The sequence below is a fragment of the Arachis duranensis genome, chromosome 1, assembly GCF_000817695.3.
Source record: "Arachis duranensis cultivar V14167 chromosome 1, aradu.V14167.gnm2.J7QH, whole genome shotgun sequence".
Taxonomy (NCBI): domain Eukaryota; kingdom Viridiplantae; phylum Streptophyta; class Magnoliopsida; order Fabales; family Fabaceae; genus Arachis; species Arachis duranensis.
In genome coordinates this window covers 33820543-33833942 of record NC_029772.3, presented here as the reverse complement: position 1 = coordinate 33833942, position 13400 = coordinate 33820543, and the positions used below count along the sequence as shown (strand labels likewise).

General features: G+C 35.3%; 1 protein-coding gene across 10 annotated transcripts; it reads left to right on the top strand.

Annotated features, from left to right (window-relative positions):
• LOC107484862 (pentatricopeptide repeat-containing protein At1g06710, mitochondrial) lies at positions 1-10561 on the top strand. Of its 10 annotated transcripts, none has more exons than XM_052258597.1 (10): positions 1-86; positions 1168-1263; positions 1348-4369; positions 4605-4802; positions 4910-4996; positions 5707-5767; positions 6722-7621; positions 7845-7927; positions 9935-10251; positions 10331-10561. In XM_052258597.1, exons 3-4 carry the CDS (start codon positions 1448-1450, stop codon positions 4644-4646), a joined length of 2964 nt encoding a protein of 987 aa, XP_052114557.1. In that variant the 5' UTR covers positions 1-86; positions 1168-1263; positions 1348-1447; the 3' UTR covers positions 4647-4802; positions 4910-4996; positions 5707-5767; positions 6722-7621; positions 7845-7927; positions 9935-10251; positions 10331-10561. The 10 variants fall into 10 exon arrangements, with proteins under 10 accessions (XP_052114557.1, XP_052114558.1, XP_052114554.1 ...); XM_052258598.1 differs by lacking the exons at positions 9935-10251; positions 10331-10561 and adding exons at positions 9100-9162; positions 9569-9774 and having other exon boundaries at positions 6722-7208; positions 7494-7927; XM_052258594.1 differs by lacking the exons at positions 9935-10251; positions 10331-10561 and adding exons at positions 9104-9162; positions 9569-9774.
• The last annotated feature ends 2839 nt before the right edge of the window (positions 10562-13400 follow it).

Genomic DNA, 13400 nt, shown 5'->3' with positions numbered 1-13400 from the left:
TCGTCGTCCGTGGTTGTTGCTGCCTGCACGCTGCCGTGCGTCATTGATTCTGCCGTGCGTCTCTACTCGTTGGACGACCACCGAAGGTTACTTATTTTCTTGCTTACTTTTTTGTTTTGTTTTTAATCTGCTGTTCATAAAAAAAAATGTTAATGTGTTCAAAATGATTTAATTAGAAACAATTAGTTAATTTTGTGTGTGTTTGTGCTGATATCTTATGACGCTATGTATGTAATGTAATTGACTAATTTCTTGGTTATGAATTTATGACGAGACTTGAATTTGTTAATTTGTTGAATGGGAAGTTTGCTAATTACTAATTTAGTTATCCTTCTGGCTGCTGAATTTCTGTTGGTTTGCTAATTTTGAATTTGGAAAGAAAATGTTTGGAGATTGCTATTTAGTTATTTAGTTTTGCTTTGCAGTTATGATATTATGATTCTGCTAATAAAAATAATAGGGATGCACCTTATTTTCAATTTTAATTTTGAGGGCCCTGAAATTACCATTGTTAGATTGACTGTTGATTGCCTCTAATTCATTGTTAATTGTTAACAAGCTCCATTGTTACAATGTGATTGTTAATTGCCTAATTGATTGTCAATGTGATAGTGTGATTAGAACTAGATAATAGGCTCTATTAGAATTGATTGTTAATTGCTAATAGATTGTTAGAATTGATTGTTAATTTCCTAATTGATTAATTGTTAATAGGCTCCAGTGTGATTGTTAATTGCTTAATTGGAATTGATTGCTAATTGCCTAATTGATTTTCATTATTATTGTGTCAAATTAAGATATTATTGTAGTATTGACTAATGATATGTCTATTTTCGTATTAGTTATTTTAGAAATTGAGACTTGATTGTTGTTAAATTGTTGGTGAAGATATATATATCAAAATTTAATTTTAAGTTTTTGACTGTTTTATATTTTTATTTAAGTAGGACCAGGTCAATCAGTTCAACTCATAACCCACCGGTTGAACCAGTGATCCAGTGACCCAATAGATTGACTGGTTCAACATCGGTTCAGTTTTGACAACTATGATAGGGTAGCCCTTTCTGTCATACACGTGTTTCACTGCTGCTTCTATTTTTTTTTTAAAATATTTTCTTTATCTCAATGTATATTTTCTTTACCATTTATATATGCTATGCTGTGTAGGCAGGGACCTTCATTTTTTCCAAATTTGAATTTGATGCAATCAAGTGATAGCTGACGCTCTACCTCTTGGTCTAGCACTGACACTATGTCTATCAAGTATAATCCAATTCTGTTTTTGCCATTGATATTTTTCAATCAAGTGTATTTATATTTATATTATATTTTTATATTGTATCACAGGTTCTGCATCTCATTACTTCAACTGTGGTACTTGGTAGGCAGACATGTGTCAAGCATTAATCCAATTGATGTCCTATTATTAAGATCTTAGATATTAGATATGATTGTGAGCAAGAGAGACTTAAACACTGTCTTCTCTCTCTCACGCTCTCTACTCCATCTCAAGTCCAAAATCATTCTCTCTTTCTCTTTACCGCAATCCTTCTCTACCTCTTCAGACAACACCCTTGAAGGTTTGGTCCACCCCGACGACCCCTTCTTACACCACACTTTGCCCCCAGCCCCCGATTTGTCAACCGACTATGCATTCCTCCGCACCACTCTCCTCAATTCAACCACTACTGTGCATTCTGACGACCCTTCCCACGATGCTATTTTGATGTCCGATGCCATCAGGAACACTAATGACAGCTTTGGTGCCCAAACGCAGAAACTTTTCAGGCAATTCAGGGGGAGATTAACTGAGGCTTTGGTGGTGCAGATGATGTGCAATGTGAGACACCCTGAATTGTGTGTCAAATTTTTCTTGTGGGCGGGGAGACAAATAGGGTACACCCACACCCCTGCGGTATATGATGCGCTCCTCGATGTGTTGGGCTGCAATGGCAGTGGTAGAGTGCCCGAGAAGTTTTTGCGGGAAATAAGGGATGATGATAAGGAGCTGCTTCAAAAGCTGCTCAATTTTTTTATTCGGAAGTGTTGCCGGAACGGTCTGTACAATGCAGCATTGGAGGAGCTCGGCAGGCTTAAGGATTTCGGGTACAAGCCTTCTCCAACCACTTACAGTGCTTTGATTCAGGTTTTCCTTGGTGCTGGTAAATTGGACAGTGCTTATTTGGTTCACAAGGAGATGGAGAGTTACGGGTATGGTATGGATGGGTACACTCTCAGCTGTTTTGCGTATTCTCTCTGCAGAACAGGGAGGTACAGGGATGCTCTCAATTTGATTGCAAAGGTAGGTTATGTGCCTGATACGGTATTTTACAATAGGATGGTTTCTGGTTTGTGTGAAGCTTCACTTTTTGAAGAAGCCATTGATATCTTAAACCGAATGCGTTCTAGTTCTTGTATTCCGAATGTTATGACTTATAAGATCTTGCTTTCTGGTTGCTTAAGGAAAGGGCAGCTGGGGAGGTGTAAGAGAATTCTTAGTATGATGATTACTGAAGGATGTTATCCAAATCGTGAGATATTTAATTTTCTTGTACATGCTTATTGTAAATCAGGGGATTACTTTTATGCCTACAAGTTGTTTAAGAAAATGGTAAAATGTGGGTGCCAGCCAGGGTATCTACTTTATAATATATTGATTGGTAGTATATGTGGCAATGTGGAGCTGCCTATCTCGGATGTGCTGGAAATAGCTGAGAAAGCTTATGATGAGATGCTTGATTCAGGGGTTGTATTGAATAAGGTCAATGTAGGTAACTTTGCACGGTGTCTTTGTGGGGCTGGAAAGTTTGATAAAGCCTTTAAGATAATATGTGAAATGATGAGCAAGGGTTTTGTTCCAGATGATAGTACATATTCTAAAGTGATTCGTTTTCTATGTAATGCCTCCAAGGTAGAGAAGGCTTTTCTTTTGTTTGAAGAAATGAAAAGGAATGGCATTGTTCCCAGTGTTTACACCTATACTATTTTGATTGATAGCTTTTGCAAAGCTGGTCTCATCCAACAAGCTCGCAAATGGTATGATGAAATGTTAAGGGATGGTTGCACGCCTAATGTGGTGACATATACTGCACTTATTCATGCATACCTGAAGGCAAGAAAGTTGTTTGATGCAAATAAACTATTCGAGGTGATGGTACTTGAAGGTTGCAAGCCAAATATTGTTACGTATACAGCTTTGATAGATGGTCATTGTAAAGCTGGGCAGATTGAAAAAGCTTGCCAGATTTTTGCCAGAATGCAAGGTGACATAGAAACCTCTGACATGGACATGTATTTCAAGTTGGATGATGATAACAACACGGAAGAACCAAATGTTATTACATATGGGGCTTTGGTGGATGGTTTATGCAAAACAAGCAGGGTTAAACAAGCCCGTGAATTGTTGGATACTATGTGGGCACATGGGTGTGAACCGAACCAGACAGTCTATGATGCTCTTATAGATGGGTTCTGCAAGGCAGGAAAGCTTGAGGATGCACAGGAGGTGTTTGCAAAAATGTTGGAGCGTGGATACAGTCCCAGTCTATACACCTACAGCTCTTTAATTGATTGTCTGTTTAAAGACAAACGATTGGATCTTGTTTTGAAAGTTTTGTCCAGGATGCTAGAGAATTCGATTGCTCCTAATGTAGTTATTTACACAGAGATGATTGATGGGCTCTGTAAAGTTGGAAAGGCTGATGAAGCCCACAAGCTAATGCTTAAGATGGAAGAAAAGGGTTGTAATCCCAATGTTGTTACTTACACTGCAATGATTGATGGCTTTGGGAAATTAGGAAAAATTGAACAGTGCTTTGAGCTATTGAGAGATATGTGCTCAAAGGGTTGTGCTCCAAACTTTATTACCTATAGAGTATTGATTAATCATTGTTGTTCCACTGGCCTCTTTGATGAGGCACACAGACTATTAGATGAAATGAAACAAACATATTGGCCTAGGCATATATCAAGCCATCGTAAAATTATTGAAGGTATTAACCGAGAGTTCATAGCCTCAATAGGGCTTTTAGATGAGTTGGTTGAGGATGAATCAATCCCTGTTGATTCTTTGTATAAAATTTTGATTGATAACTACATCAAGGCTGGAAGATTGGAAGTTGCAGTGAATCTGCTTGAAGAGATTTCGTCATCTCCAAGCATTGCAATGGCCTGCAAGTATTTATATACTTCTTTAATTGAGAGTCTTTCACATGCAAGTAAGGTTGATAAAGCCTTCGAGCTGTACGCAAGCATGATAAGTAAGAATGTTGTTCCAGAGCTTAGCACATTAGTCGACCTCATCAAAGGCCTTACTCGGGTTGATAAGTGGCAAGAAGCACTACAATTATCAGACAGCATATGCCAAATGGTTTGTGACACTAGCTCTCTCCGGCTTCTTGAATTACAAAACAATATTAGAATCCTTTTCCACAGCATTTTTGTGAGTTATTGAAAAAATCTGTTAACATTAAGCACTTCTCTGTCCATTCAGTAACAGAGATATGCTTCAAAACTATGTATAGCAAAAACTGCTGTGAATATGTCATTTGATTCATTGTTTTGGCAGATTTGTTCTGATAAGTTTTGGCATTTTATCATTGCAGCATATCTATTGGGTCCATGAAGAGGGAACCAGTGTAAATTAAATGATGATGCACAAATTGAATGTAATGAAGAAAGTGAGTGAATAGAAGGAGGATAAAGAGTGGTCAAGCTGGTGTAGGTTTAGCAGCTTTAGAACCATCATTGATTGGGGAACCCGCAGATCCATTTGCAACTCCTTTGGAAATATTGCTAGAATGGTATTTCTTTCCTGTATTTCATGCAAGCCATCATTCTCTTAATCTCTAATCGTTTGTGAGGCCTTTCATTCATTATTGGTCTTAATTTACAGAAGTTATTTTTGCAGTTGATGCAATATCAGCAGCAATTATGCAAGCAAAATCAGGTCTCGGAGTAATATTAAGATTCTCTTCAGTGCCAATTAATCTGCAAGGTTCGATATCTTGAAAGGAGATATTAGAACACAAGTTTTGAAGAATCATTAACCCCATGCATATATTGCTCGGCATTGATTCAGCTTTATTTCTTTAATTCTTTCTCTGGATCCTCCACTGTTATCCCTTTATTCTTTTGCCATGGCTCTTGCTACTAGTTTTGCATAAGGCTTAACATATTAGAGGGTGTTTGCCTATAATAATAATCTTTAATTTTTTGAGGTGGTGTCCATGCCTGTGTTATCCTACGATAAGTACTTACTGAGTTTTGTTTATCTTTATGTGCTCCATCTTTCCAAGTATGGGTTTGTTGGTGGTGATTGCAAATCCTCTTTATATATATTAGCAGCTACTATATTGGCTCATCTGTAATTTTTTGCATGGTCTTGTGCTCATGGTTCCCAGAATAACGGCAACTCTGAAAACAAATGTTCGCCAGGTTCACTTCCTTTTTATATGATGAACCCAGCAGTATTCTTATATGAATTGGCTATTTACTTTTGCTTCATGATTGATGAGAAGCAGCTGGTTTAGTTATAGTTTCAAACCGTGAGCTTACTTTATTCTTGGTCAGAATCTATATTTGTGTTGTGTGCATCTGTTTTTAGCTATAAGTTCCAACATTTTCAACTGAGTGATAGTTGGCAAACTAAATCTCTTTATTTTTTTAAGTAGATTTCTCACCCTGTTTCTCACTTGATTTATGCAGGTTTTTAGTTTATCAGCTTAATGAGTTTGAAAACAATTTATTGATGAGATTCATCTAAGAGGTATGAATATCAAATTTGTGCTTCTGGTGGCAGCCTATGTCAAATTTTGTTTACTTCCAATTTATTATCTTACATAATTTGAAACAATGATGGCGTTAGGAGTGCTTTCTAGCCATAATTGAGTTTATTGAATTTATTGGATGCTTTGAGTTCATAATTCCAGCTGCAGTTCTGGTTGATTTTAGACTTTTCATGTAATTCAGGGTAATTTATATTATATTTAGACGAGTACATAACCCTACTTTGTTGAAATTTGGGTTTTAAATCCACCAAAAACTGGTTGTAGTTATATAAAAAGATTAAAATTGCTATTATATTTACCATCCAACAACAACAACAATAAATTGCTATTAAGACAACCCAAAACACTTGATTAAGAAATCAAAGCATCTGTCTTAACCAATTATTCTTTGCTGTATTCATCTTCTTACTTAGTCATGCAATAAAGTCTCCCAAGTTGCAGTTCTTTCTATGCTGTATTCATCTTCTAAGTTGATCTTCAATAAACTCTCCCAAATTGCAGTTATAAACTTCACGATCAAGCTCTTATAAAGTGTGGAGGTTGTAAAATGAGAAAGTGATTGTCTAATGACTCCTGAATCAATATAGTGGGGTTTACAGACAATGGAAGTTATAAATTCAATAGTGATCAAATTTCCTTCTTCTCACTTTACCAATTTCTTCGTTTTAGAGATCTTTCTCCAAACTTCACAACATACATTTACGCACTTTGAAATATTTGGGTTATCACGAAGATAGATTTAGGTTGTGCATGCTTTAATTGTTACTAGTGGTACTGATGGTATCATTTCCAACATGCACACTAACACTAGAGCCCTCCAATGTTCTATCTTCATGCACTGCCATTTTACAAGAAAGCACTTTTCCTTTTTCCTTTTCTTACTTTGGCATGTAATCTTCTCTCTCATTGACAAAGGAAAAGAATGATTTCAGACGAAGAAGAGCATGATGATGATGATGATCAAGATGATCACGAGCCTTCAAGGTTGCTACTATTGCAATGCCTCCTAAAACGGTAGAGGCCATTCTAATAACATAGCAAAGGACAGCAATGAAGCATGCCATGCCAATTAGAAGGAAGAGAGCCTAAAAAGCTTAGTCTCAAGGCTATCTATGCCTTGCTTTGCACCTTTTGAGATGCAAGCACTTCTCTAAGTTTTAGGATAGCGGTTGACATGTGAATTGCAAGGGGAGAGTTCTTTGGGAAGCCCTACGACATTCAAATCTTGTATAAATATGTATTTAAAGAAGGCTCTTTAATGTTGATATTTTGGACAAATTAGTATAGTGTACAATTCTCAGGTTTAATAAGTACTTACAAAATTCTCACAAGGTCAGACACTCATGTTTGTTGGGTTGAGATTGCAACTAAAATTTCAGTTCCGGAACTCAATTTCGGTCCCTTCAATACTTTCAAAAAGTGAGGACACATGGACTGATGGATCCTCTAAATTTTGAATTTCACTTTAGAGAGTAAAGTTTGATCTCTCACCCTTGAATGGTTTCTCTCATATTTTCTTTTGGTCGCACCTATGAAATAAATGGTGAGAGATCAAACTTTACTCTCTAAAGTGAAATTCAAAATTTAGAGGATCCAAATCCGAAATTTTTGGGGAGACTGAAATTTAAATAACAATTTCAGCCTAAAATACCCTTAGTCCAAATTGTTAATTCCAAGTTTACCCATTTTGCAAAATCAAATTAGGGCACATATATCATCTTCTCAGACCAGAAGCTTCCAAGCATCAAAGATTCCTAGGTCAAGCTTTTGCCACATTGCCGCTGTCAGGACCACCTCCTCCTTCACGTCACCATCGCAGCCACCGTAGTAAGGTGAGTCGTTGTCACAATTTTAGAACTCAAGTTCGTAGCCAGTGTTGTCATCTCATCTTCGACGCAGGACGAGCATCAACTGCCTCCACTTGGAGCCTCTGTCTTGTCGTCGCCGTGAGGAACACGACATAAATTTCGCCGTCGTAGCCACCGTGAGCTGGGTGAGTCGCCGTTGCATATGTTCTTTTCCATTGTGTTCTCATCTCGTTTTTTGCAATCGCAGGACCAGCGCGCCAGGACTCCGCCCTCTCACCGCTGCCAGGACAACCACGTCCTCGTCGTCGTTAGCTTGCCACCATTACCTAGGTTAGTTGCCATGATCTTAGTTTGTGTCCTGATTGCATAATATATGACTGATTTGTTCATTGAACTTTTAGTTTTTCATAGATAAGTAGTATTAAATATTAATGTATGAACTGAATTCCTGAAATTTTGTCTAAATTTTTTGAGTTTAATAACTTTGAGATGAAGGTTATATTGCAATTTTACAAGCATGAACGAGAGGAAGTTTCCTATACTCTCAATAATTATGTTATAATTATTTATTTATTTATTTTCTTTAGACTTGAATTTAGAGGGACTTCCTAAACAAATATTTTATCTTGCTTGTTATTTTTTATTTTTTTATTTTTTTTGTCTCCAACGAATCTTTTCCCTAATGAAACTTGGAGACAATATTTAATGAATAATGACAAAGACTCAAAAAGTCCAAGGTCTTTTGGCTAAAAATATAAAAAGAAATATCAAGGTCTTGGTCATTTCCTTAATATAAGCATATAGAGTGGGGTTAAGGAGGTAGATTAGATTGTGGAATGAAATTTCCAGGAAAGACAAATAGGGAGGTTATTCTTTTCCCATTTTTAAATAAAAAATATCATTTAAACACTCTAAGACACATGCTCCAGAGATATGACTTGCTATATGCTTTTTAATTTATTTTGTTTTAGTTATTTTATGTGTCATTGCTCCTTTTCTTTATTATTTATTTTTTAAGCAAAGAATTGTATAATTTATTTCCTAAAGAATTTGGCATGCTTTGAAATTTGAATTAATTTTGGCGAGCAAGGGACATAATGTCAATACAGAGTTATTTATTCTATGCCTTACACGTTAATTTCATTTCAATTTCATGAAATCAGTTGGAGTTATTTTGAAGTTGGAAAATTACAGTTATTCTTTGCGCATTAAAGTTTTTTATTTTCTTTTAAATGCACAAACATTTGATAGTTGAATATGAAAGGTTGTAGCATATGAGCATATCATCTTTGGAAAATACTGCACTTAGTAGTCAGATAGATGTGAGGGAAAGGTTTTACGAAATGAGTATCACAATTTGTAAGTGCATTCTTTGTGTATGCGAGCTGTAGAAATTTTTGCACTACATCTACTTCATAACCTGCTCCTGAATATTAAATTAGTTTTGATGTAGATTAAATTGAATATTTATGCTTTTTTGATTGAAATGATTATTTTGTTAGGAAGGAATGGAGCGTTTGGAAATTGTAAAACAATGTTGATTTTTATCAAATGATGAGATTGAGGTATAATAATTTGATGTTGTTATTTGTTCTTACATTATTTGTGTACTTAAGGAATAGAATTAGTGGGCAACTGTCCTTAGACAAAAGGATAAATAGTAGAATTAGACGTGATGCATTAGAACGTATAAAAGCACTCGCTATCATGTTAGAGAATGGGCTTAAGGAGCAGTGCACCTCGCAAGTACTAGGAGTATTTTAATAGGAAGCATTCTTCTACTAGGAATGTCATAGCGGCTTTGGTTTATTTAAGAAGAGATGGTCAATTTTAAGAAGTTCTAGTTTTTACTCTCTAAAGACACAGTCATCATAATTGCTTGTTGTCTATTGCAAAATTTTATTCGGAAGAATATGAATATGAATCCGGAAGAGCAAACTAGCCTTAGATGAATTTTTGCCTATTGTACAGGAAGCACCAGACGAGATGATTGATGTGGTTGAAATACAAATGAGTGGACATAATGGCGTGACAACATTGCAATTGAGATGTACGAAGAGTGGCAAACAATTCGTACAGAATAGGAATAGGCGCAGTTTGAATCTCCTTGTTTAATTTGGCATGACTCTTGTGATGTAATAGCTTAATTTGTGTTTGTAAGACTATCTATTGTACAGGTAAATTCATTGTTATTGAAATTTATAAATGGTTATCGTAAGAGTTGTTTGTAAGACTTTCTAAAGTATTAATATGACTTACTATTGCGTTGTTTGATGTTATTTGAGGTGATGTTTGATTTCATTGGATTGTACAACTTATTCATGTTACACGTTTTAGGTGAGAATGGACAAAACACATGTGGACTGATGAAGAAACTAAAGCATTTATTGGTTTCATGGAGGAGTGTGTTGTTGATAGTTTGAAAGTTGATTGTGGACAATTTAGACTATGGACTTTTGAAAAATTAGCCTTAACGATGCTGGAGGCGTTCCCAACTTATATGCTAATAGTTAAGCATTGCAAGAATAAGCATAAGTGACTCAGAGAAGTATCAACATGTCTCTGAGATGATGGCTTGCAATGGATTTGGATGAAATTTTGATAAACAGCGTGTAGATGTTGACAATAGAGATGCTCTTGAAGCATGTATAAAGGTTGTTAACAAAATTATTTAAAATTAATTGATTTGTCACTTCTGAATATGTATATTAACTTCTATAAGTTTTATGACAGACATACTTGACCAAATTCTATACTCCCTGGTCAGCCATTCTCTTTGTTCCACACGACTGGAGGGTATATCCGGAAAAGATCGAGTCACGAGTGTGGGTGCAGTGGATAGTTCTGATGCACAGGAACAAGTTTATGAGGAGGATGAAGATCATAGTCCAGATGTGGAGGATTTTGGAATGTCAGCAAATTTAAGTTTTGATGAAGGACAAGGAGCAGTTTCATATTGATGCTTGAGCATCTTTCTTATTTTTTCTTGTGAATTTGTATTTAAATTGAATTTAATCAAGAATTAATTATCTTTTAGCCACTATGGATGCTACTTTGAGTCGTGTGCAATTCTGTTTATTTTAGGTAGCATTTGGCTGGATTTGATGGAGTATTCGCAGAAAAAGAGAAGAAGGCGAATGATGCTGTTAACTCTGACCTCTCTGCACTCAAACCTGTATAACTCGAGCTACAGAGGTTCAATGGACGTGATTCTAGTGGTTTTGGAAAGCTAACTTCTAGAGTTTTTCAACGATGTATAATAGTCCATACTTATCAAAACACGCTGTTGTGTCTTGCAAAAATAGAAGAAACACAAGAATTAAAGGAGATAACCATCGAGGAGCGACGCGTGCGTGTACCTGACGTGTACGCGTGACATGCGCCACGTGCAGAAAACGCTGATTGCTATAATTAATTCTAATTTAAATTTAATTTTTTATTTTAAAAATAGGAAAAGATATTATTTAGTTTTAAAGATTAGATTTTAAATTAATTAGGATTAGATATAAAAGAGAGAATAAACTTCTCTTCTAGTTTCATTCTATCATTTTCTTAGATTTAGTTTCATTCTATCATTTTCTTTTAGTTAAAAAAAATTGTCTCATGTATTGCTCATTGAGATTGAATTCAAAAGAAGAAAAAAAAAGTGATGTATTGCATGAGAAATTTAGTTTATATTTAAGAGTAGTCTTATTTACTTAAATGTGGTGGTATTAATTGTGATTCTGAATGCATGATATGAACAATGTATAGTTGAATTTGAATCAAAGGATGTTGATGTATAAGGAACAAGAATTTAGAGAACAATTATGACTTCTCTGAAATTTATGAAAGTTTAATCCTTGAAGCAAAAGAAATAGCAATGATGATGATGATGATGATGATGATGATGATGATAATAATTTGATGTGTTCAAGGATTAAACTGAAATATAAAGACTAGAGAATTCATAATATTATCCGGATTCTAATTCCGAATGACAGTAACATTCTTCTGATTCAAAGGATAGTGAGATGCCAAACATATTCAGGATTGCAGTTGTAAACCTCACTTTAAGAAGAGACATGAGTTTAATTGAACTCTCACTCTCATGCAAATTCACATCCTAAGTCTATATTAGTTTTGGTTGCTTGAGGACAAGCAACAATATAAGTTTGGTGTTGTGATGCGTGAGCATCTTTTCTATCTTTTCCCAATAAATTTGCATTTAAATTGTTGAGTTTAATCAAGAATTAATTATCTTTTAGCCACTATAGATGCTATTTTGTGTCGTGTGTAATTCTGTTTATTTTATGTAGCATTTGGCTGGATTTGATGGAGTATTCGCAAAAAAAGAGAAGGCGAATGATTCTGTCAATTCTGATCTCTTTGCACTCAAACCTGTATAACTCGAGTTACAGAGATTCAATGGACGTGACTCTAGTGGCGTTGGAAAGCTAACTTCCAATGCTTTTCAACGATGTATAATAGTCGATACTTCTTCTCCAAACACGTTGTTGTTGTATCTTGCAAAAATAGAAGGAACACAAGAATTAAAGGAGATAACCAACGAGGAGCGACGCGTGCGCGTACCTGATGCGTGCGCATGATTTGGAGATTTGCACAGCGACGCATGCGCGTACCTGACGCGTACAAGTGACACGCGAAGAAGACCATCGACGCGTACGCGTGACTGACGCGTACGCGTGACATGCGCCACGTGCAGAAAACGTTGATTGCTATAATTAATTCTAATTTAAATTTAAATTTTTATTTTAAAAATAGGAAAATATATTATTTAATTTTAAAGATTAGATTTTAAATTAATTAGGATTAGATATAAAAAAGAGAAGAAACTTCTCTTCTAGGGGATTCCACTTTTCATTCCACCTCAGCCGAATTTACCAGAATCCTAGTTTTCGCTCTTTTCTATGAGCAACTAAACCTGCACTGTTAAGGTTAGGAGCTTTGTCTATTGTATAGATTGATACTATTATTTTTCTATTTTAATTCATATTTTAATTTATATTTCAAGAATTGTTTTCGTTCTTTATCTTATGAAATTGGGTGGAACAGAAGTATGACTCTCTGTCTAATTGAGTTCTTGTATAACTTGAAAAAGCTCTTTACTTGAACAATAGTTTGAAAACAATTTCTCCTAAAGTCTAATTATCTGGACTTAACGGGATACGTGGCATATAATCCTCTTATATTTGGGTAATTAGGATTTTTGTGGCATAATAACTAGAATTAAACTTCACCCCCCTAATTGGAATTAATTGACCAAGGAATTGACGATTGATGAATTTTAGAGGAGACTAGAAAGGTCTAAGAAATTAGGGTCTAGTCACATATAATTTGCCGTGAATTAAATCTTGTATGATTAAAATAAATAAATAAGAAAAGTCAATCCGAAAAATAGATAACTCTGAATCCTTAACTGACTTCTTCATATTATTTTTCCCAACTTATTTACTTGCCTATCTTTCTAATACTCTGAATTCTTGTTTAATGCTTTTGAACACTCAAACATTATTTTCTACTTGTCTAACTAAGTAAATCACTTATTTATTGTTGCTTGATCCATCAATCCTCGTGGGATCGACCCTCACTCACCTGATGTATTACTTAGTACGACCCGATGCACTTACCGATTAGTTTATGGGTTATAAATTCTGCACCACATACTCTTGACGCTGGTGCAGTTAGCCGAAGGCATTTGGGATGGAAACAGAAGTAAAATAATATTCTAGAGAGGATAGTTGAATAGGTGTAATTTTTTACTGCTGTCCAGGAAAGTATGTCCAAGTACTTGCTGATGCTA

Coding starts and splice junctions, on each gene's coding strand:
- LOC107484862 (XM_052258597.1), top strand. CDS start 1,448: ATGATTGTGAGCAAGAGAGACTTAAACACTGTCTTCTCTCTCTCACGC. Junction 4,370..4,604: donor CAGACAGCATATGCCAAATG/GTTTGTGACACT, acceptor TTATCATTGCAG/CATATCTATTGGGTCCATGA.